This window comes from Leucoraja erinacea, chromosome 4 (genome assembly GCF_028641065.1).
Source record: "Leucoraja erinacea ecotype New England chromosome 4, Leri_hhj_1, whole genome shotgun sequence".
In the NCBI taxonomy this organism is placed as follows: domain Eukaryota; kingdom Metazoa; phylum Chordata; class Chondrichthyes; order Rajiformes; family Rajidae; genus Leucoraja; species Leucoraja erinaceus.
In genome coordinates, this window is record NC_073380.1 from 89955307 (window position 1) to 89980962 (window position 25656).

Below are 25656 nucleotides of genomic sequence, written 5' to 3' on the forward strand. Positions count from 1 at the left end.
CAACAGTTTTACTCAGCCGTAACAATGTAAGGATGAAGCTTTTATCTGTCAGTCAAGATCTTCCGAGGGATGTGTCAGCTATGAGAGGCCTAGGTAAGGAGAATGGGAGGCAGTGGTTTCCCTCAGCAGAGTGTCCAAGACCTAGAGGTGATTTATAGAAGGTTGAAAAGAGTGTTGAGGAAGAGGTTTCCGTCAATAAGTATTGGAAGTCTGGAGCTCAATGCCTGAAAGTGTCTTTGAGGCCGAAACGAACACATCCAAAAAGAACCACTGATGTGTACCTACTGTGCCATAACCTATAGAGCCATGGACCAAGTGGGATTACGGGTGGCAGGTACGGGATACTGAGTTGGATGATCAGCCATGATCATATTGAATGGCGGTGCAGGCTCGAAGGGCCGAATGGCCTACTCCTGCACCTAATTTCTATGTTTCTATTAGTCTCAGTAGTCATTTTGTTTACCACATGATGGGAAGTGGTGTAACTCTTTGCAGTTAATTTTGCACAGTTCTATATTTCATTTCCATTTTAAGTCAATTGTACATTAGCTTTCCTAACATTTAGCAAGGAGTGCAGTGTTTAGCAGTGTACACGGAGCTTAACTGGATCCAGTCACATATGCATTGTGGGTGGTCTTTGGTATTGACTATTACCTGCCATTGATTCTAATTTTAGCCAGGTCTCCTAGCTGTTGGTATAATACTTCAACATCTGGTGCAGTTGACCCTGTGATATTTTACACTCTTGTTTTGTTCTTGCATTCACCAGGCAACGCCCCACTTCAGCCACTGTATGCAACGTCGCCAAAAACATTAGTAATGTAAACCACACTTTGAATCACTGCTGTCTCCATCGCTTTCTGAAATAGAACATCATTATACACAACATAGAGGCTTCTACCTATCCAATTTAAATAAATCCTGAACAATTCAAATTCCATTCTCCAATCCTGTGGGAGTCTGTCTTGCAAAGTGATATACGGTGTGAAATATCACATCTAAAATCACATCCATTGTTGGTCAAATCGCTGTAGATTAGTTTAAGAATTGCTCGAGCTGAGTTTTTTTAGACTCTCTATTGAATAATGGCAGGAGACCAGTGCAGAATATCTACCTCATTATCAAATCAATGAACCAAATCTTGGAGCAGATGAGATTAATAAAATGTTGAATATTTCTGTGCTTCTGGTTTTGATTTTGGGCAATCACTTACTATTGCAGAAACTCCTGATGGTGAGCACTTTTGCCAGGAAAGTTTGCAGTTGTTGAAGGGAGATTTTTAATAATTTGATTCATGTCAACTGTGCATTGCAGGCTTGAGGGGTAAGACAAATGATTTATAAATGCCCAATCAAAAGTGTACACGGTCTTTCCATTCTCAATTAACTGTTCAGTGATTTTAAACATTAAGAGAATGTTTAAAAATGCCGACAAATAATTTTGTCATCATAAAATGACAGTGTGACACTCTAACTCCATTTTCAGGAGCAGGTTGTCAACTGTAAATGCAATAGATTGAGATTTATATTGCTGGAATTTTAATCTTTCTCTCCCAGCTTTGAATCACAATTAGCCACATTACAACAATGCAGTCTATGTAGTTCATGTTAAGAATAAGTTCATAAGTAAGTACATATGTGATGGGAGCAGAATTAGGCCTTTCGGCCCATCAAGTCTACTCTGCCATTCAACTATGGCTGATCCATCTCACCCTCCTAACCCCATATACTGACTACGATGATATTCTATCAACCATGAAAAACACTCATTCCTTCCACTGCTGGCACGCAGTGGGTGTCATCAATGAAATTCCCGACAGTTAGTTGTCCACACTAATCCAAAAGCATCCTCAAAGCCCATAATCGCTACCACCAAGCAGTATAAGAGCAGCCAACACGTGGGGTTACCTTCCAAACCGCAAATCACACATCATCCAGAAATATATCACCAGCTCTTCATCGTCGCTGTGTTTATACTGTGGAACCCCCTACCCTACAACACCGTCAAAGCACCTAAGTCAGAAGAACTGCAAGGTTCAAAGTGAAGGCATCACCTCACCTTCTCAAGGGCAAATAGTGATGGTGAAATTTAATAGGATGATTAAATCCATTTACCCAACATGAAACTAATGCTGAAGAAACTCATTGCCTCCTGTACATTTTTGCTCATGGCTTTGTTTGCTTTCAGCCCAAAGGTCTGCCCAGGAGTTGCCATTGATAGAAAAGCAAAGCATTGACAGGTTTCCAGTGACTGGTGGGAAGGTGATGATTTTAAACGGCCACAACTTTCTTGCAGAGTCGAAAGTCATCTTTGTGGAAAAAGCAGCAGGTAAGTTGAAATATGCCTGATGTCTCCTGCCCTAAATGGGAAGACATAAGTGTTGATGTATGGTATCCCTTTGCTTGAAATTTGAGCTAATATTGCCCTTGTTGCTTTAATAATTTATTTAATTTAACACATTATCACCAGTTACCAACATTTATATATTGCATTTAAAAATATATATTTTTGACTAAGCAATTTATTTTCCTTGTTTTATTTTATGCCTGATTGGGCATAAAAAAGCTTTCGTCCAACAGTGCAAAATTCATGCTTGGATCAGTAATGCCGAACAGCTAGCAGCTGGAATTGGTACTCCTCTTCTGAAATGTAGCCGGCCCCATTAATTTAATTGGGGCCGACTCTCGGAAGTATAGTACATTGTACATATGTTATCATATTGTATGTTCAGCATTACCAATACAAGACAGGTCAACAGTGTTTAAGTGAAGTGCCAATTTATTGCTCGTAGAAAAAAAATGAAACCAGGCTATATGAATTAGCTACAAATATTCCAACAAAGACCTCAAGATCTAATCGAGATACAAGGTTTTATGTAACTGATTAAGGACCTAAGCATATTAACAGAAATGACCAGGAAATTCTATTTACACAGCTGCTGTTTGAATAGTCGATCATTGCCATTAAGCTTAAGTATCTGTTTTGGATTTGTCGGCTTCTATACCCGAATAAAACACGAGGCAATATTAACTGTACATTTGTTTAAGGTTTGAACCCTGCTCTCTTTCAGCAAATATTTTTTTCTGAAAGTTATTGGCTTTGAATGTGAGTCTTTAGTCCCAAGTTTTATTGATTTTGCATTTATGTGAAGTGCTGGCTTTGGAAATGTTATTCTGCATAAATCTATACCGTCCATAGTCTAAAGGAAAAAAATGATTTATACGGCACCTTTCATCAGCTCAGTCCATCACGTACTTTATAGACAAGAAAATACCTTTGATGTGTCACTCAAAATATAAACTGCCAGAGGAATTCAGAGGGTCAAGCAGCATCTGTGGAGGGAGAGAGATAGTTGACATTTATGCTAAGATCTGATGCAGGGTCGCGATTCGAAGCATCAACCATCCTTTTACCTCCATAAATACAGGCTCCTGTACCTTCGTCCTGATGTTAGCAGCAAGAAGAGAGCATGGCCAGAATGGTGTGGGGTTTTTGATGATATTAGCTGCCTTCTTGACTAGGATGGGATTTAAGAATCCAGCAGAGATGACCTTGATTTAAGGCCACACCCAAAGATAGTATCTCCAGCAGCACTGCTTCATTGCTCTGACACATCAGCCCAGATGATGCTCCACTTTACTTGCAGTGAATATTGAACTCATGACATCTGGTCGAAGTGCTAATGCTAAGACTAAGGTGACACCAAAAACATTAATATTCTTCTTGTGCAAAAGGCCAAAGGGATGTTTTTCCAAACTATGCCAGCCAGTGGTAATCCTACAACTAAATGTTACAGTGAGTAATGTGGCGAGTAGATCTGCCTGTTGCCTCACAGCGCTAGAGACCCGGGTTCAATCCTGACCTTGGTGCTGTGTGTGTGTGGAGTCTGAAAGATGTCCCTGTGACCACATGGGTTTTCTCCGGATGCTCCAGTTTCCTGATGTGTGGTTGTAGGTTAATTGGCCTCTGCAAATTGCATCTCGTGTTTAGGGATTGGATGTGAAGGTGGGATAATATGGAACTAGTGTGAGCGGTTGATAGTATATGAATAATAATGGTTTCATAAATTCATGTCATAGGAGCAGAATTAGGCCACTGGGTCCATATAATTTACTCCACATTCAATCATGCCTGATCTATCTTTCTCTCTCAACTCCATTCTCATGCCTTCTCCCCAAAACCTTTGACACCCGTACTTATCAAGAATCTGTCAATCTCCACTTTAAAAGTATCCAATGACTTGGCCTCCACAGAATTCCACAGGTTCACCACCCTCTGACTATCGAAATCCTTCCTCATCTTCTTTCTAAAGATATGTCCGTTTATTCTGAGGCTATGCCCTCTGGTCCTAGATTCTCCCACTAGCGGAAACATCCTCTCCACATCCACTCTATCCAGGCATTTCACTATTCAGTAAGTTTCAATGAGGTTCTTCCTCACCCTTCTAAACTCCAGCGAGAACTGTTCCAATGCTGACAAATGCTCATCATTTGTTAACCCAAATCAACCTCAGGGTCATTTTGTAAACCTCCTCTGGACCCTCTCCAGTCCATCCATCCTCAGATATGTGGCTCAAGACTACACATAATACTCCAAATGTGGTCTGACCTGTGTCTTATAAAGCCTCAGCATTACATCCCTGTTTTTATATTCTAGCCTTCTCAAAATAAATGCTTGAGGGATAATGGCTAAACATGTCCCGCTGAGTTACTCCAGCATTTCGTGTCTATCTTTGGTTTAAACCAGCATCTGCAGTTCCTTCCTACTCCTGCTGATCTTCTTAATCATAATATCTAAAGAAAGATTCTTCAAAAATACAGCTTGCAAATGAACAATTCACACACAATTAAAACCCATCTTGTGCAAATGCATTCAATTCCCATTCAGTACCATCTGTAGCATTATTGAACTGGATCCTTACAAAGCAACCAGCCATGAGCAGGTAGCAAGACTATTTAAAAACACAAAGGTATATTGTACACAAATGAATTCTGCCAGGGGTTAATCTCATCCTTGCTTGAACTCCTCAGATCTGGCTATAATGGTGATTGAGTTTGAACAAGGAAAAAAGTTTCTCATAGCAAAAGCATTTTTCTTTTGTTAGGCTGAAGTCTCGAAGCATATTTTGCGAAGAAAGTTCATATTTTATGGCTATCTTTCAAATACCTATTCCCTAACAGTGGCAGTGTTAGAATTTATGAGTCATGAGCATGACCTGAGTAGGAGGATCCTCTTTTAAGGTTATTATTTTGGAGGGTTTCCCTGATGCTGGCACGATCTACAAATTCCACAGCTGCCTGTGGAAACCTGTTAAACTGGGAGCTATCAACTCAACATCACTGTACACGGCCACTTCACAGCCTTTTGACGTTAGGTCTGATGAGCACTCTCGTCTTGGCATCTCTGCAGTGATTTTTTTGTTGTTGCATAAAATCTAGTTAATGTCAACTAGTGTGTGTGTGTGCGTCTGTTTGTGTGTGTATGTGTGTTTTATGTGGGGAGGGGTGGGAGGGGAGGGAGAAATGGGAGGTTGTTTTTTCCTTCTACAAGTGACTCAGAGCAAGGGGTATTTCCCTGTGGATTGTAATTTTTCAGTCTGGAATGATTGGACAGATGCCAATGCATTTTGAGGCAACAGCAGTTAGTGCTCCTGGTAAATGCTTCAGTAAGGTCAAATATTAGATAGGAGCTTGCATGTAATCACTCCCTGGCCTTTCCCTCATTAAATCTGGATATTTAATCCACTGAAAATTAGGTGCTTTGGAACAGATGTTTTCCTACCAAGGCACATCCAGATGATGACGGATCTGTCAGGCATGGACAATAATACTGAACAATGGATGTAAATTCACAAGACAATAATATGATAGCTGTAGAGATTTCAAATACAGGTATAATCAGACTTTTTAACCCTCCTGAACTATTTTTTTAATTCATCCAAGGGATGGTGGATTTGAAGGCTGAGCCAGCATTGAATTGCCTATCCCTAGTTATCTTTGAGAAGCTGGTGGTGAGCTGCCTCCTTGAACTGCTGCAGTCCTAGAGGTGTGGGTGAGCATATACTGTTCCCAGGGAGGGAGAATCCTGAGTCGGCAACAGTGATGGGCCGGCGATAAATCTTCAAGTCAGGCTGGTGTGTGATTTGAAGGGTGATTTCAAAGTGGTGGTGTCCCCATACTTTTGCTCTCCGTGTCCTTCTAGTTCTTAGATGTCTTGAGATTGGAATGTGCTGTCTAATTGGGTATTTATCTGTGAGGCAATACTGCAGAAACATAACACAGTGGTGGATTTTAAAACGATAAAAAATGGGGTGGAATTGAGTCCTCCATTGAATCCATTAGAAGCAGTTAGTACAGGGCCTGTCCCACGAGCATGCGACTCCATGCGGCAAGCGCGACCTAACGTGGTCGCTTGAGCCGTACAGTCTCGTGGGGCCGGTCCCACTTCGATCGCCGGAGCCGTACGGAGTTGTGCGGAGCTGGTCCCGACATCGCGCGGGGCTCCGAAAAACTGACCGTTCCCATAGCCAACGTCCGAGGCCCACTTTACAGGCCTGTATCTTGGTCCCTGGTGGCCCAGGTGGACCATTCTGATACTGTTCGGCTCCTCTCAGAGGCCGTTCAAAAATTCCGCGTGGCAACGGCCTGCCGGCCCGCAGCCGCCTCGACGCCTTACGTCACGCATGAACTTCCCGTGGACTTCGCTTGCACTTCATGTCACTCACTCGACCTCCGCGCGGCCCCCGTTTCTGGTTAGGTTGCGCTTGCCGCATGGAGTTGCTTAGATCGCGCTTGCCGCATGGAGTCGCATGCTCGTGGGACAGGTCCTTACAGGTCCACCATCAATTTTCCGGCACCCATGGTTGCAGAGCCTTGCTGGATTATTGGTTTTGCTGGACCAACACAGGTCACGGCCTCTGAGAGGAATCGAACAGTATTGAAATAGGCCACCGGTGACCAAGGTACTGGCCTGCAAAGTGTGCCTCGGACGCTGGCTATAGGAATGGATCCGTCGGCTCTGATCGGGCCGGTGTTCCGATTGGAAGTCTGGCCACAGAAGTCCCGACGAGGTTGAGGTCAGCTGTCGCACCCGGTCTAGGTGAGGGACGATTGGAGGGGATTTCAAGTGCGCTCTTGTAATTTTGTCCGGATTAAAGTTCAGTTGCTAGAAAATTGGTGGTGATCCTGTAATGTAAATAACAATAGAACTGAATTTTGAAATTCACAGTCTAAAGTGGATAAGTTACAATGGTTCACATTTTTCGATATACAACATACTGAGTGCCTATTTCATTTTATTTGTTTTGTTTATTAATTATGGCACTGTTGAACATTAGGGGACTGTTTGACAGACAATCAAACATCATCCAGTCAAGTAACAAGGTGCCTACAAAATTTCTTAAGGGGTTGGACAGGTTAGATGCAGGAAGAGGTTCCCGATGTTAGGGAGTCCAGGACAAGGGATCACAGCTTAAGGATAAGGGGGAAATCCTTTAAAACCGAGATGAGAAGAACTTTTTTTTTCACACAGAGAGTGGTGAATCTCTCCACAGAATGGTAGAGCCTTGGGAACTCTCTGCCAACAGAGGGTAGTATTGAGAATAGGCACCGAGGGCCTGCAAAGTTCATTGGGATATATTTAACGAGGAGAGTTTTGTGCTAATGTACTTGGGCTCAGTTGCTAAAAATTGGTGGTGATGTAATGTAAATAAGACAAGGAACTGGCACTATGAACATTAGGGACTGTTTTTTACAAAATTCTTTAAGGGGTTGGACAGAAGTGGGGTTAGGGAAGTCCAGGACAAGGGGTCACAGCTTAAGGATAAGGGGGAAATCCTTTTAAAACCGAGATGATAAGAACTTTTTTCACACAGAGAGTGGTGAATCTCTGGAACTCTCTGCCACAGAGGGTAGTTGAGGCCAGTTCATTGGCTATATTTAAGAGGAAGTTAGATGTGGCCCTTGTGGCTAAGGGGATCAGGGGGTATGGAGAGAAGGCAGGTACGGGATACTGCGTTGGATGATCAGCCATGATCATATTGAATAGCGGTGCAGGCTCGAAGGGCCGAATGGCCTACTCCTGCACCTAATTTTTATGTTTCTATGTTTACCTGCTTACCAGACTGAGCCTCTAAGGATTGGCACTGGTGTGAACCTGTGGGTGGAGCAATTGGAACCGTTGTTTGTCTGAATTCTCCAGGAATATATTTTCCTAGAGTTGGCAAATCTAGGTATATTCCAAAACACTAATTAAAAATGCAATGGAAGTAAAATCCTTCAGATAAAGGGTATGCATGAGATGTCCAAGCCAAACATACTGGAGGTCAACAATTAGTGCCGTTTTCTCCCAAAATTATTTTATGTTTACATGTTTACAAAAACTTTCAAACATTCTCTATAACTCAGTACAACATCTCTCACACTCTGTCAAGCAGATAACTATATGCAATGAATTATATAATTCCCGTCAATACTTTGACAACAGTGAGTCAGTGGAAAGGGTATGATGTGAAATGAAAAATACACTATATTATTTTTGTTATGGATTAATGCAATTGTGGGTTTGTGCTGTTTCAGTGATTCTTAATGAATCAATGTGCTCTGTTCCATTCCACTGAAGATTATTTTTCTTATCACGAATACAATAGGCATATTTTAAATATAAAAAGGTGCCCTTTGCGTTAGCAAGACCCTTCTGCAGTTAGATATTGAGAAAGAAAATCCTATGGGATGATTTTTCCACTCTTTGCTCCCCTTTCCCATTGCACTTTTAAAAAAATTCAACAATGCAAACCTGCAAAACATGTTTACTCAGAGAGACTAATGCCCTCTTGGAGGATATCCCAGTGCGTGGGAGTTGAGACTTTCCTCGCAGCTCTCCAGACATAATGTGAGGAATTGTCTGCTGTCTGATGCATAACAACTTCTGCTCCTGTGAAAATGAAGTGCTACTGACTTCTTATGATTTGTCTTTTCCACTCTATTGCATAAGCCAATTCTTCCTGGGGAACTTTCACTGGTGCATAACTGCGTATCATTGTTGCTAAATTGCTGTTAAATCACTGAAACTATATTTAGTTTTATTCTGTAATTAAGTCTTTAACTTAATACTCAGGCATTGCGGGCAATTCACTTTCTTCCTCATTTTCCCTTGTATTTTATCACTATTTGTGAGGCTTGTGAAATGTGTAGTCCATGCATTGACATTGTACTGGCCTTCATGATTAAACATTGGGCCAGAGTTGGCAGTGAGCGGTTAAGGAATGGGACTTCACAGGCAACAGCTGCTTACTAATTCTTTGTGACTAACAACAAAGTTCAATGATTAAAGAGTTTTTTAGCAGGTGTCCTGTACAAGGGCGTACCTGTGGAGAAACCAACAGCAAAGCCCCACAACCAATCAGAAGAATTCTTACTAAGCCATGCGCCAAGAGTGTTTAGTTCAACATAAAACGATGCACTGCACTCTCTTTAACACAGCAGGGCCATGGTTCCCATTTACTTTTAACACAGCAGGGCCCTGGTTTCCATCTATCTTAACACAGCAAAGCCCGAGTTCCTGTGCTCCCATTAACACACCAAGGGCTCATTTCCCACATCTTCCTTATTGAGTTTGCTGCATTTTAAAAAACTTATTGTGCAGCTTTTAAAACGGAGTGAATGAAAAACGTTGGAGAATTAATAGGAGTAACACCCAGCAGTCTGCAAAATCTGCCAGTCGAGCACTTCCAAAATCTTGAGCATACTGGATTAATGGAATTTTTGACTTTAGAGGTACAGCATGGAAATAGGCCCTTCAGCCTGCCAAGACCATGCTGACCAGCGATCACCCCCCGTACATTAGCACTATCCCACATACTAGGGACAATTTTACAATTTTTACAAAAGCCAATTAACCTACAAACCTGTACGTCTTTGGAGTATGGAAGGAAACTGGAGCTCCTGGGGAAAACCCATGCGCTCACAGGGGGAACGTACAAACTCTGTACAGACAGCACCAATAGTCAGGATTGAATCTGGGTAAGGTAGCAAGGCAGCCTTTGTGCCATTGTTCTTGTTCTTCTTAAGCCTTTTGCTCCTCTTGACCAATGTCCTCCACCTCACACGGCTGTTGGCAGTTCTTTCACGATCTCCCCCAGTTGAGCCCACTCAGACATTTCTATCTGGACACCTCTTCTCCAGCTGTTCCTTGGGTGACCTCTTTTCCTTTTTCCTTGGGGGTTTCATTTCAGGGCTTGCCGGGTGGCAGATGTTTGTGGCAGGTTTCCTGAGGGTGTGTCCAACCCAACTCCATTTTATCCTTCGAATTTGTAAGTCAATGGGCTCCTGGCTTGTTCTTTTCTACAGCTCCACATTGCTTACTTTGTCTCTCCACCAGATGTCAAGTATTCTCCTAAGGCAGGTGTTAATGAATGTTTGCAGCCTCTTTGTAATGTGTTTTGTTGTTTTCCATGTCTCTGATCCGTACAGCATCACCTGTTTCACATTTGAGTTAAAGATGCATATTAAAGATGGTTGATTGAGATGTGTTTTGAGCTCCAGACCTTCCTGAGCATGTTAAACACTACCCTAACCTTATTGATTCTACTTTTTCTGTCTGCCTCTGCCCCTCCGGTGATGTCCACAGCACTGCCTAGGTATGTGAATGTTTCTAGAGCAGTGCTGTGCATAAGGATAGGGATGCTGGTTTTGGAGCGGATCCTCATCACCGGTGTCTTTGCTGTATTGGGTGTAAGACCAAGTTTCGTTGCAGCTTGTGAGAGTCTGTCCGTATTCTCCTGCATTTGTATCTGTGTGTGTGAAAGGAGAGCTATGTCATCTGCAAAGTCAAGATCATCGAGCTGCTCCCACATTGTCCACTGAATTCCATTTATTTTCCCTTCAGTTGTTTCCATCATGATCCAGTCAATTTGGAGCGGATCCTCATCACCGTGTCTTTGCCGAATTCTCCAACGTTTTTCATTCACTCCTTTTTAAAAGCTGCACAATAAGTTTTTTAAAATGCAGCAAACTCAATAAGGAAGATGTGGGAAATGAAGCCTTGGTGTGTTAATGGGAGCACAGGAACTCGGGCTTTGCTGTGTTAATTTTATTTCTAGTGGTAGTTGTGTGGAATGAGCTTACAGTGGAAGTGGTGGAGGCAGGTTCGTTGGTATCATTTAAAAATAAATTGGATAGGCATATGGATGAGAAGGGAATGGAGGGTTATGGTATGAGTGGTTACTTGGTTTATACTCTCTAGAATTTAGGAGATTGAGAGGGGATCTTATAGAAACGTACAAAATTCTTAAGGGGTTGGACAGGCTAGATGCAGGAAGATTGTTCCCGATGTTAGGGAAGTCCACGACAAGGGGTCACAGCTTAAGGATAAGGGGGAAATCCTTTAAAACCGAGATGAGAAGAACTTTTTTCACATAGGGAGTGGTGAATCTCTGGAACTCTCTGCCACAGAGGGTAGTTGAGGCCAGTTCATTGGCTATAATTAAGAGGGAGTTAGATGTGGCCCTTGTGGCTAAGGGGATCAGGGGGTATGGAGAGAAGGCAGGTACGGAATACTGAGTTGGATGATCAGCCATGATCATATTGAATGGCGGTGCAGGCTTGAAGGGCCGAATGGCCTACTCCTGCACCTAATTTCTATGTTTCTATGAGTGCAGGCAGGTGGAACTAAGGGAAAAAAGTTGTTCGGCACGGACTTGTAGGGCCGAGATGGCCTGTTTCCGTGCTGTAATTGTTATATGGTTATATGGTTAATTGCCAGGAGGAACAGGAATGGTGACAATAGACGTCCTGACACTAAAGCTCTGAGAGAGCTGGCCTGCATGCATAACTTTGCATGAAGTTCCATCATATGAGTTCTTGATTAGGTTTATGATCTTGGTGGGAATTCCATAGTAGTCCATTAGGCGCCATAGTGTTGTCCTGTCTATGCTGTCAAACGCTTTCTCAAAGTCGATTAAGTTGATGTACAGGGACGTGTTCCATTCAATAGACTGTTCAATGACGTTGCGTAATGTTGCTGTGTTGTCTGTGCATGAACGATCCTTCCTGAATCCTGCTTGCTGGTCCCATAGCCTTTTGTCTACAGCTTCCTGAAGACAGGTGAGGATGACACGGTTGAGAAATTTACTGTGTACAGAAAGTAGGGTGATCCCTCGGTAGTTGTCACATTTTCTTAGGTCATCTTTTTCTGGCAGTTTCACGCTGTATCCCTCTGCCCATCTGTGGGTGTCTTTTCCTCCTCCCAAATTCTCCCAAAACGCCATCGAGCAGGTCTTGAGTCTATTGATGAGTCTATATCTACCTTCAGGGCTTCAAGGGGAATATTGTCAGGGCCAGCAGCCTTGCCAGTTTTCTGTTGCTTGATTGTAGCCTTTATTTCTGATTTTGTTGGTCTGTCACACTTAATTTGTAGTGGTATCCTGGCTTTGGGAATGTGTGTCTTTACAGCCAGTGGTGGCCTGTTTAGGACTTCTTCGAAATGTTCTACCCATCTGTCGAGCTACGCCTCCTGGGTTGAAATCAGTTGTCCGTTCTTGTCTGTAATTGGTTTATTACTATGCAGATATGTCCCGGCCAATTTCCTTGTGATAGTATATAACTCCCTCATGTCCCTTTGAGTGGCTGCAATTTCTGCCTCTTTGGCTAGCCTCTCCACCTGTGTTCCCTTGATGTTCCCTCCTGATGTTCTTTTGCACTTCTTGTGGCATCTGTTGTACTCCTTTTGTGCTAAAGCCTTTTCAGCTCTTGTTCTTGAGTTGTTCATTTTCCCCTTTAACTTTCTCCTCTGTTGGATTGTGTTGGGCGTTTCCTGGTGTTATCCACTCTTTGCGCTTTTGTGCTGCCCCCAATTTTACTGTGTGTTTTTCTAAACCATTAAAAACAACAACAAAAATCACAAGGAATTAAATACATTACAATTAAATTAAACCAAGACATTGCCAACTGTCTTGTTTTCCCTTGCCACCATTCCTCCCCATTCCTTGGTATTCCTGCACCTGGTCCAAACTAGTGAAACCTCAGCTGGCAGAACTCCCAGTGGGCAAGCTCTGGAACTTCCTCCGTTACATAAGTTAATGAAGGGATTTCTGTGGTTGATTCGGGCTGATGTTATGAGGGAAATGGAGCCTCTCCTATCTCCACCCTGGTGTCAGCTTAAGGACGGTTATGCCTGTGTGTCACGTGCTCCTTTGCTAAGAGGTCTTCTCAAGAAGAGGAGGAGAAATTCGTAGGAAAGAGATTGCTTTGGACTGCACAGAGACTGTATGAAACCCTAGCACACCCTAACATAGTTGCTCAGCCCTTAGTATTGTCGCCTTTCACACCACACCCTAATTTGATTGTAGCTCTCCAAGCTTGAAAGCATGGGAGGAAGATTTGCTTGGTGGTCCAAGACCTCTTGCAATCAATCAGCAAGCTTATGTTTTCTGTGTGATCTTTAACTTCAAAAATATTTCACCAGACGTTGGAAGGAGCCGGTGGGGGAAATTGCTCGACAATTTGTATAACTGTTTCCATTCCAGTCAGCTGTGTCTACTGTTCTGCTGCAAGAAATACTTAAAGAAACCAAGCATCCTCCCCTTACCCTCGCTGGACAGGGCTTGGCTTTGATCTCTGGTCAGAATATAGGGACCGCTATAGCAGAGGCCCTCATAAAATAGTTTTCCAGCTGTTAGCAATTGTTGGCATTGTTGCTGACGAGTTTCTGACTTTGTCCTTGTCCTGTAGATCTTCTCAGTACAGGTCTGTCAGCAATGTTGCTTTTTTTTTGTTGATTTTTTTGATTCAATTTATTGTCATTGCACTTTTCAGTGCAACAAAATGGTTTAGCCTGCAGTCATAACATAGAATAAATAACAAACAAACACTCAACACAGTTTAAGTCCCAAAGTCATTGTCTCTTCCCTCCTTGCTCTCCCTCTGCGCTGAGGCAATCCAAGCCTCCGATGTTGTGACCCCGCCGGGTGATGGTAGGTAAGTCCCGCGGCTGAATCCGTGCTCCGCAAGGGGGCCGGTTCAAACTCCGCAACCCGGGGTGGTCGAAGCTGCCAAAGCTGCCGCCCTCCAGTCCAGCGGATGCAGCTGTAGTTGCGGGAGCTCCCGAAAACAGAACTCGAGCTCCCGATGATGTCGTCCACTGGCCCGCGGCCGAGCCTCCGAGGCTCCAAAGTTGGGTCGGAAGTTGGGTCTCACCGTAACCACAGCCCCGAAGTCGGCCAGCCTTGCGTTGGTAAGTCCTGGCTCTGCCTCCGCAGCCTCGAGGTCGGTCGCAGTTGGAGGCCGCCAGCTCCGCGATAGGCCTCAGCGCAGACGGACACGGAGACGGGGGATACGGCAAGAAAGGTCGCATCCCCCCCGAAGGAAGAGTCAAAAAACATGTTACACCCACCCCCCCCCACACATACTCAACTAAATAAACCAAAATAAACTGTAAAAACGGGACAAGAGAAAACAAAAAACAGAAAAGACAAACGGACTGCAGGCAAGCCGCAGCTGACTGGCAACGCCGCCACTTCCCGGAACTTTGACTCATAGAATCTTGGAATATTCATGACACAGAAGGACATTTATGTCCATTCAGTTAACATAGAGATAACTATCATTTTTAAGACACAAGCAACTATAGATGCTGGAATCTTGAGCAAAGCACAAAGTGCCGGTGCAACTCAGCTGATCAGGCAGTGTCTGTGGAGGGAATGGATAGGCAATGTTTTGGGTTGGGCCCCTTCCTTCTTCAGCTACTCCTTCAGTCTGAAGAAGTTCAAGTTCAAGTGAGTTTATTGTCATGTGTCCCTGTATAGGACAATGAAATTCTTGCTTTGTTTCAGCACACAGAACATAGTAGGCATTTACTACAAAACAGATCAGTGTGTCCATATACCACAATACATATATATACACACACATAAACAAATAAACCGATAAAGTGCAAATAGCAGATAATGGGCCACCAATAATCAGAGTTTTGTCCGAGCCAGGTTTAATAGCCTGATGGCTGTGGGGAAGTAGCTATTCCTGAACCTGGTTGTTGCAGTTTTCAGGCTCCTGTACCTTCTACCTGAAGGTAGCAGGGAGATGAGTGTGTGGCCAGGATGGCCAGAAGATTTCTGACGCAAAACCTTACCTATCAAATGTTGCCTGACCCACTGAGTTACTTCAGCACTTTGTGCTTTGACATCCATTTTAATCCTGCCTTGCTTTGTAGCCCACCAAGTCCAAGTGCGTCTGGAACACATCCAAGCACTTTTCAAATGTCATTAGAAATTCTGTCTTTATTATCTTTACAGATGGTAGGTTCCAGATCCACACCACCCTCTGTGTTTAAAAATACAACATGTTCCCTCTAATCCTTCTACCAATCACTTTAAACCTAAGTTGAAAGAAATATTATCATTCCTGTTTTTATAAAGGACAGCCTTCCAATGATAATCTTAAATTTTCTTTCTGGGCACTCTTCACTCTTTCATTTAACTCGATGGTGTTTAAACCTGATTGTGAACTTGGTCAAAGTTTGACGTAGGAAGAGTTCCCAGGAGTATACTTGATACACAAGAACTTCCTTTACTGCTCATTTTCTTTAAAAAAATATAAAACTTTAACCATCTATACAATCTGCTCTTTTTAAGCAAACTGCATCATAAGGTTTAAAATGAATTCTCCTATGAAATATGCATCATGGAACAAGAACCAGTGCTATTTTGTTTTGTAGAGTAATACTCTTAATTCAGTGTATGGTTGAAAAAAATGTCTTGGCATTTCGCAGCCAGAAAAGTCTCCATATTTTCCACTCTCCTTTGAAACTGCTAACAAAGCAATGGAAAATACCCTTACCTTTTAATTTAATTTGCTAACAGACTTTGTTTTTAGGAGATTGAGAGGGGATCTTATAGAAACGTACAAAATTCTTAAGGGGTTGGACAGGCTAGATGCAGGAAGATTGTTCCCGATGTTGGGGAAGTCCAGGACAAGGAGCCACAGCTTAAGGACAAGGGGGAAATCCTTTAAAACCGAATTGAGAAGAAATGTTTTCACACAGAGAGTGGTGAATCTCTGGAACTCTCTGCCACAGAGGGTAGTTGAGGTCAGTTCATTGGCTATATTTAAGAGGGAGTTAGATGTGGCCCTTGTGGCTAAGGGGATCAGGGGGTATGGAGAGAAGGCAGGTACGGGATACTGAGTTGGATGATCAGCCATGATCATATTGAATGGCGGTGCCGAATGGCCTACTCCTGCACCTATTTTCTATGTTTCTATGTTTCTATGTTACATTTGTTAGTTTGTTCTTATGGCCAAGTCAAATTAGTAATGACAAAATTTGATATGAAATCAAAACCTGACAGTAGTTTTAATTTGGAAATACTGCCAGAATTTGAGTACTGGGTATATTTTGTGTACAGTCCTAAAACATTAATTTGCCCAGGGTAGTAAGCTCTGGAATTCCCTCCCTAAAGCTTCCCACTTCTTCTTCTTCATTACGATGCCCATTAAAACTTACTGCTATAACAAAGCCTCTGGTCTCCTCTTTTCAGTGTACGGATTGAATTCAAGCATATGAATTCAAGCATATTCAAGCACACCCTGGGATTTCTATTTATTGTTTTAAAGATGCAATGTGAATGGAATTGTTATTATTGCTCTCAAATGATGTGCCAAAGATTGAGGGTCTGAATCCAAGACCCCTGAAAATAAGGATAGAGTGATGCCAAGGAATGTTTTTGCGGGTTGGGTATTGTTTGCACGCCTGGCATTTGCCAGTCTCTGGGTCCCTGTACTACACCATGTACCATATTGCCTCCCCCCATGGAAGGAGGCTATTCTGTCTTATCGAATGCCTTATCTTGTCTTATCGAAAGCAAATGGCATGTTGGCTTCATAGCGAGATAATTTGAGTATAGGAGCAAGGAAGTCCTACTGCAATTGTACAGGGCCCTGGTGAGACCACACCTGGAGTATTTTGTGCAGTTTTTGGTATCCTAATTTAAGGAAGGGCATTCTTCCTATTGAGGGAGGGCAGCGTAGGTTCACCAGGTTAATTTCCGGGTTGGTGGGCCTGACATATGATGAAAGAATGGATCGACTGAGCTTATATTCACTGGAATTGAGAAGGAGGAGACATATAAAAAACATATAACACTATTAAGGGATTGGCCAGGCTAGATGCAACAAAAATGTTCTTGATGTTGGGGGAGTCCAGAACCAGGGGTCACAGTTTAAGAAAAAGCGGTAGGCCATTTAAGACTGAGATGAGGAAAAACATTTTCACCCAGAGAGTTGTGAATCTGTGAAATTCGCTGCCACAGAAGGCACTGGAGGTCATGTCACTGGATGCTTTCAAGAGAGAGTTAGATAATGCTCTTTGGGCTAACGGAATCAAGGGATATGGGAAGAGAGCAGAAACGGGGTACTGATTTTGGATGATCAGCCATGATCCTATCGAATGACGGTGCTGGCTCAGAGGGCTGAGTGGCCTACTCCTGTGCCTATTTTCTATGTTTCTTTATTTCTGTGAATCTATGCCAGCTGATAGACCAATCTCATGTTCCCACTAATTTTCCCTGAAATGTATTCACCTCACATTCGCACCAACTCTGTGCAGAAAGGAACTGCAGATGCTGGTTTATACCAAAGACAGACACAAAGTGCTGTCAGCGGATTTAGGCAACTGGAGTAATTCATCCCAATCGTCCTGTCCTTTTTCTCCAGAGATTCTGCCTGACCCGCTGAGTTACTCCAGCACTTTGTACCTATCTTCCCACCAACTCTCCTAGATTGTTTCCTTTAGCTATGCACTGAGTGGAGTTTTTGCAGTGGGCAATTAACCCACCAACCCTCACATATTTGGGATGTGGCATCTAAGAGTGGTCCATGAAATCACAAAATATTGGAACAGACAGCATGGAGATTGGGATTGGACACAGGCTGCTCGAGCTGTGAGGCAACAGCTCTACCACACCCATTATTCTGTTGTTGCAATATAGAATAATTGATATGAGTCCCCTGCACACATGAAATGAAGGCCATCAGGGAAAAGGTAGTAAGAAACAAAACAGAGCCTTGTGAAATTAATGTGTTTATCATCAAGATGATCATACAAATAGAATGCCCTTGAGGATTTGGTTAATACACTGTGAATTTCAATAGCCTAACTCTAAAAATAATTATGAAGTTTGGATTGTAATGCATGGTTTATGTTGGTCTGTCTTTATAAATCAGTTGCAAAGGTTCACTGCTATTGGATAGTATAAAGGGGAGATCACTGCGCACGTTATTTCTTGGTTACATAAACAACTGCTTAGGTTCGGCCGAACGCACTATGGGAACTTCACCCGCCCCCCTGCAGGAACTATACATCAGGAGGTGCAACTGCAGAGCCAATAAAATCATGGGAGACCCCTTCCACCCCTGCAACGGACTGTTCCAGCTGCTATGGTCAGGCAAACGCCTCCGCTGCCATGCTGTGAGAACGGAGAGGTTGAGAAGGAGTTTCTTCCCAGAGACCATTCGGACTGTAAACTCCTATCTCACCAGGGACTAACTTTACTGAACCTTTTTCCTTCCGCCCACAATATTTAATATGTAAAAGAATATGTGATTCTGTTTGTAGTTTGTTTGGTTGTTTGTTTGTTTGTCTTTTTGCACAAAGTCCGCGAGCATTTCACTGCACATTTCAGTCACACCCAATGCATTTTCATTTAAAAATGATGCTATCTTTTATCTGCATCCATTGATAAAGTATGCATTGACAAACTAACCAGCTTATAACCATATAATAACCATATAACAATTACAGCACGGAAACAGGCCATCTCGACCCTTCTAGTCCGTGCCGAACACGTAATCTCCCCTAGTCCCATATACCTGCGCTCAGACCATAACCCTCCATTCCTTTCCCGTCCATATAACTATCCAATTTATTTTTAAATGATAAAAACGAACCTGCCTCCACCACCTCCACTGGAAGCTCATTCCACACAGCCACCACTCGGATTAAAGAAGTTTCCCCTCATGTTACTCCTAAACTTCTGTCCCTTAATTCTCATGTCGTGTCCCCTTGTTTGAATCTTCCCTACTCTCAGTGGGAAAAGCTTATCATCGTCAACTCTGTCTATCCCTCGCATCATTTTAAAGACCTCTATCAAGTCCCCCCTTAACCTTCTGTGCTCCAAAGAATAAAGCCCTAACTTGTTCAACCTTTCTCTGTAACAGTAGTTGCTGAAACCCAGGCAACATTCTAGTAAATCTCCTCTGTACTCTCTCTATTTTGTTGACAAAATGACAGCTTGATGGCGGAACTCCGTTGAATGATACTTGGACTGGGTGTCAAATGAATCCGTACTCCCAATGAGAAAGCAGAGTGGCCACAAAGTGCTGGAGTAACTCAGCGGGTCAGTCAGCATCTCAGGAGAAAAATGATGGGTGACCTTTCGGGTTGGGACCCTTCTTCAGACTCAAGAAGAGAAGTATTCTGATAGTACTCTACAAGTGCGCTTACAGGACGGTAACAAACTAAGCAAAATAGATGACATTACAGCACAAAAGATAGGAAAAATAAATTATACAATTGTAACTGAAATAAATCACCATTGATTCCGAGGGATAGCCCAGCAAAGTGACTTGCAAGTGTCTTAAATCTAAGTGCATTTAGAGTAACATATCAATGCCATTATGTTCCATAATTTACTGTTTCAAATTGTGCTTTTTAATACTATTGCACCATAATAGTACTTACACCGTTGATTGTAAAGCATCCGGTATTTGTACAATCTAAGATTCCTTTTAACTAAAAAAAAAACAAAGGCGTGATGCAAACTTTGTGAAGTCTGAATCTTCCGGATTCAGTCCCTCTACCCCCCACCCCACCCCCCCCACCCCCTCCCGCTCCACCCCCTCTTTTCCCCCTACCCTCTCCCCCTCCTCTCTCCCCCTCTCCTCTCTCCCCTCCTCCTCTCTCCCCCCTCCCCTCTCTTTCCTCTCTCCCCCTCCTCTCTCCCCCTCCTCTCATGCCCCTCAACCCCCCCTCCTCTCCTCCCCCTCCTCTCTCTCTCCCCTCTCTCTCTCCTCTCTCCTCCTCCCTCCCCCCAACCCCTCCTCATTCCCAATCCCCCCCCCTGGCCCCCCCCCCTCCTCTGCTCCCCGTCTCTCCCCCCCCCCCCCCTCCCCTCTGTCGCCCCCTCTACCTACCCTCCCCCCCCCCCTCTCTCCCCCCCCCTCCCCCGTCTGTCTCCCCTCCCTCACTCCCCCTTCTCTCTCTCCCCCCCTCACTCCCCCTCTCTCCCTCTCTTCCCCTCTCTTCTCCCCCTCTCTCTCTCTCCCCCTCACTCTCCCCCCCAATCTCTCACCCTCTCTTTCTCACACCCTTCTCAACCCTCTTTCCCCCCCCCCCCCCCCCCCCCTCCCCCCCCCCCCTCCCTCCCTCTCTCCGCCCCTTGCTTGCAACCTGGTGCCAGATCTCAAAAGGACTTTGGGCCAATCTAAATTTGGGCCTTAATACCACCAAGTTTAAGTATAGCACCTATGATTTAACATGAGAGCAAATAGTTCTGCAAACGTTCAGCGTGCCAGACAACTAGAGAAAGAAATAGACACCATTTCCCGTCAGTGAAAGTTCAGATGACTTTGTCGCTGTGATTTCTCTCTCAGCGGATGTTGCCCGATCTGTTAAGTATCGCTCCCTACGTTTATTACGGATTTACAGCATTGTGTTCTTTTGCGTTTGGAATGTGTTTCACCTTGTTTTATCTGAACAGTGTAAGGGTGCCCAGGGTATCGATTCCTCATTACAGGCTGACGTGTGGGTACCGTGGGCGTATATTTCTTTATCAAAAACATTAATAAACTATTTGTTTAAAGCCCAAGAGATTTTCTCACTGCTTTCAGTTCCTCTGCTGATGGCAAAAGCAAGTTATGCATCGTTGCTTGCAATACTAAGCAGCTAACCAAAATGCAGGGTAATCTGCAAAGGTGGACTCTGGGTCTACATCCCGACCCAAAGTTAATACTTTGTTGAGGTGAAGCATGTGCATTCACTCATTCATCTAATAGTGTTAAGGAAGCCTGGCCTCAGCCCTCCAGCGATTGGGAGATTTGAAGTCCTACGCACACCACTGCATACAATAAATAGAAGCTTGAAATTGGGTTTGGACAGAACATGAGGATGGAGATCTTTACAGTTCAATGAGAGAACTAAGAGTTACCTTTGCAGTTTGATGCCCTGCACAATGTTAGAATGAGAACGGATATTGGGATGAGGGAGGAGGAGATCGAACCACGTGGGTAGGATGGTAAAACGTGCTTGTTCGACCAATTGGTCCACAATGTTTGTGTCGAGGCTGATGCCAAGGTGAACTGATCTCATCTGCTTCTATATGATCTAGAATAGAGGATCCCTCTATTCCCTGCATTTCCATGCACCTACCTAAAAGCCTATTACATAGAAACATAGAAAATAGGTGCAGGAGTAGGCCATTCGGCCCTTCGAGCCTGCACCGCCATTCATTATGATCATGGCTGATCATCCAACTCAGTATCCTGTACCTGCTTTCTCTCCATACCCCCTGATCCCTTTAGCCACGAGGGCCACATCTAACTCCCTCTAAATATAGCCAATGAACTGGCCTCAACTACCTTCTGTGGCAGAGAATTCCAGAGATTCACCACACTCTGTGTGAAAAATGTTTTTCTCATCTCAGTCCTAAAAGATTTCCCCCTTATCCTTAAGCACCATTTTCCTGTCTGCCTCCACCACAATCCCTGGCAGTGCGTTCCTGGCCCCCACCACTCGAATTACCAAGCAAATCAAAGAATGGGGATCAGAAAGTTGATGAAGTAGTACATTAAATGAGCTGAGCATACTCAAATGGGCGAATAACCTATACCTGCACTTGCTTCTCATGCCGCCAGGATGTAGGAATAAGGGGGACCATACTCTGGTGATGGAGGAGCAGTGAGCACAGTGGAGAATCAGATGATATTGTGTGTGGTTTCATGTGGTTCTGATGCTCTGAGCGCTCACTTTGATGGTAATAAATTAGGTCGTCAAGTCAAGTCAAGTCAGGTTTAGTTGTCACATACACATACGAGATGTGCAGTGAAATGAAAGTGGCAAATTAGGTGTGATTGTGCCTGGGGAAGAGGATATAAAGAAATATCATATCTGAGGGAGGATGTGCTGGCTCTGGAGAAGGTCCAGTGGAGGTTTACAAGAATGACCCCAGGAATGAGGAGGTTAACATGATGAACGTTTGTCGGCACTGGGACTGTACTCACTGGAGTTTAGAAGAACAAGGGGGGACCTCATTGAAACATACAGAATAGTGAAAGGCTTGGATAGAGTGTATATGGATAGTATGTTTCCACTAGTGTGAGAGTCTAGGACGAGAGGTCATAGCCTCAGAATGAAAAGACCTTCTTTTAGGAAGGAGATCAGGTGAAATGTCATTAGTCCGAGGGTGGTGAATCTCTGGAATTCTTTGCCACAGAAGGCTGTGGAGGCCAAGTCAGTTGACATTTTTTAAGGCAGAGATAGATAGATTCTTGATTAGTACAGGTGTCAGTGGTTATGGGGAGAAGGCAGGAGAATGGGGTTCGGAGTGAGAAATAGATCAGCCATGATTGAATGACAGAGTAGACTTGATGGGCCAAATGGCCTAACTCTACTCCTATTCCTAATGACCTTATGATCAAGGGATTATAGACAAACTGAGTATGTGGATGAGAACATAGTGAATATAATATAATATGATAACATATGAGGTCACTTGAGGTCACTTGGTGCACATAACAGAATAAAGATAAATGTCATAGAAACATAGAAAATAGGTGCAGGAGTAGGCCATTCGGCCCTTCGAGCCTGTACCGCCATTCAATATGATCACGGCTGATCATCCAACTCAGTATCCTGTACCTGCCTTCTCTCCATACCCCCTGATCCCTTTAGCCACAAGGGCCACATCTAACTCCCTCTTAAATATAGCCAATGAACTGGCCTCAACTACCTTCTGTGGCAGAGAATTCCACAGATTCACCACTCTCTGTGTGATTAAATTGGTTGTCGACTGTGTTGGTTAAATTGGGTGGTGTTGGAATTCAAAGGACGAAGGTCTGTGTATACAAATCACTGAAGACAAACATGCAGGTGCAGCATGCATCTGGAAAGACAACGTGTCAGCCGTTACTACAAGATAACTGAATACAGGAGTATGGATATCTTATTGCTGCTGTGCAGAGCCTCAGTGAGACCCCCCCCCCCCCCCACCCCCCCCCCAAAGCCAATAGAGTAGTGTGTGGACTGAGCCTGCACCGCCATTCAATTCTATCTGTGTGGATAGAGCCTTCGAGCCTGCACCACCATACAATATGATCATGGCTGATCATCCAACTCATTACCCTGTTCCTGCCTTCTCTCCATACCCCCTGATCCCTTTAGCCACAAGGGCCACATCTAACTCCCTCTTAAATATAGCCAAATGAACTGGCCTTAACTACCTTCAGTGGCAGAGAATTCCACGGATTCTTAAACTGTGACCCCCTTACACTGGCAATGGTCTCTAAAGGGCCTGTCCCACTTGCATGCGTTTGCGTGCGTATGGCGCGACCAAACGGCAGCGGAGTTCATGTGCGTCATGCTTACGTCATGCTTACCAATCAGCTGGGCAGGAGGCGGGCCGACTGAATTTGGGCGTCGCACAGCGTCGGGTGGTGATGTCATCACACCACGCCATGCGCTAGGCGTACGCCATCAAGATGCTGCGTACGCCATCATGACGCTGCATACGACCACAATGTGCCTGCGTGCGATTTCGGACACTGTCAGATTTTCGGAGCCCTGCGCGATGTCGGGACCAGCCCCGCACAACTCCACGCTTCTAAGTGGGAGCTGCCCTGCGCGGCCATACGGTGCCCATACGCCTCAAGCGACCACGAGGTCGTGTAATTTGCGAGCCCAGGTCGCGTAAGTGGGACAGGTCCTTTACTGACATCAGTGACAGCTGCCTCCGTGGCTCTCTGAGTCAATGGGGTATCGTATTCCTCCCACTCCTGTGCTTCCCCTTCAGCAATTTGCTGGCAAGATGAGCTCCAATGGTTCAGCATCTGTCCAGCAGAACGTTTCTGGGGTAGTATGAGAGAGCCTTGCACCTGGTGCGGTGGTGAGGATGCGGCAGGAGTAACCAAGAGTGGGAGGAGCAGGATGGTGCGGGCAGATTTTTGGTGATTTGTATTCTCGCTACAAGCGGAATGACGAAGAGCCTTATTGTGGATGGGAAGAGAAGGCGTAGAGGAGTGCTGAGGTTAAAATAGGGTGGTCCATTGCTGTGCAAATCGTGAAATCTGCCATTTACTCTCTTTTGTCCCCGAGTAAGCTGACAAGTCAACCTCGTCCATTGGAGTTGAAGACACTGTCATTCCTGTCTCCTATTGCTCTATAAGTAGCTTGCAAGCTGCAATGGGCAGCTGTGGGGCCCCAAGGCAATATCACGTCCTTTTGGAAAACTAATTTTGCACAAATTACTACTGCAGACTGCACCTCCCCTTTAAGGAATTTCAGGCTGCCTTTAAGGCATGGGCACCTTACAAGAGTTCCCGTCTTTACAACTGGCAAGCTGCCTAGATGGAGTAAGATGAGCACTGGAAATCAGCCAGTTCAAATGTGATGAGGCTTCAGCTGCCTGTGCTGGCAGAACAGGTTGCTATCTATCACCCTACTGATGTATGCTTGGCATCTCCTATGCAACACAGTAACAAGGGACCCAGAGTGGAGCTGCGGAAGTGCCACAAGCCGACTGTTCTATTCAGCCAAGACTCAGGAGCTAAATCCAGAGATTTGAGAAGATAATCTAGACTCAGTTGGTCTTCCACTGGAGAGTCAGCCTAATTTTCTGTTCTCAAACCTCTGGAGTGAGCTGTTTACTAGGCATTCTTTATAGGCACCATCGCTTAGACAGCTGAGCACCTGATATCAAGCAGCACATGTGTGGAGCATGACTCAAGCATTCATGCCTCAAGGTCTTACGGTGCTACTATATTCTTAGTAGGACTGTGATTAACTCATTACAAGTCTCCTGCCTTAGATAGGCAGGTAATTGCAACAAGAGAGAGCCCGGTGATTAAGACAGTAATGCTACCGAGAGGGGAGAGGGGACAGTGAGGGGAAAACTGGCATTTTACACCTCCTGGTCCCTGTTCCCACTAGGAACCTTGATAAGGTGTCCCCTTGGCAGGAGAGAGAAAGTTGGAGGTGTGGCAGCTATATTTAATATTAACAGTTTTCTTACGGACTCATTTTGGGACTTGTATCTTAACACGCAAGTCTCATGTAAACAATTAATTATAAGCAATTTGAATACTCTGGCATTGCATTATTGGTTTAATGGGCCCATTTGAAAGCCTTCATCTGCAAACAATTACACTCGGGAAGAGCTTAATTATCTAGCTGCAAAACTGGAACCCAAAGCTGCAATTCTCCAACGAAAGTGAATAATTAATCAATTTATTTTTACAAATGAACAAATAAACAATAGTTACTGTACATATCATGTTTCAATGCTGTGTACAATCCAACACTAATAGTAGCCATTGCCATGGGAGTTTAATCAAGAACTATTCTGCTACTGCAGAACAAGCCATTTCTGAATAGTACATGCTGCTTATTGCATTAAAA

The 25656-nt window shown here is 44.1% G+C and overlaps 1 protein-coding gene across 1 annotated transcript in view; it reads left to right on the plus strand.

Annotated features, from left to right (window-relative positions):
* Positions 1–25656, plus strand: part of nfatc1 (nuclear factor of activated T cells 1) — a 252670-nt gene that overhangs the window by 74392 nt on the left and 152622 nt on the right. Inside the window, 1 exon segment of the mRNA XM_055634764.1 lies at positions 2188–2328. Within this exon segment, the coding sequence (XP_055490739.1) occupies positions 2188–2328 (141 nt within the window).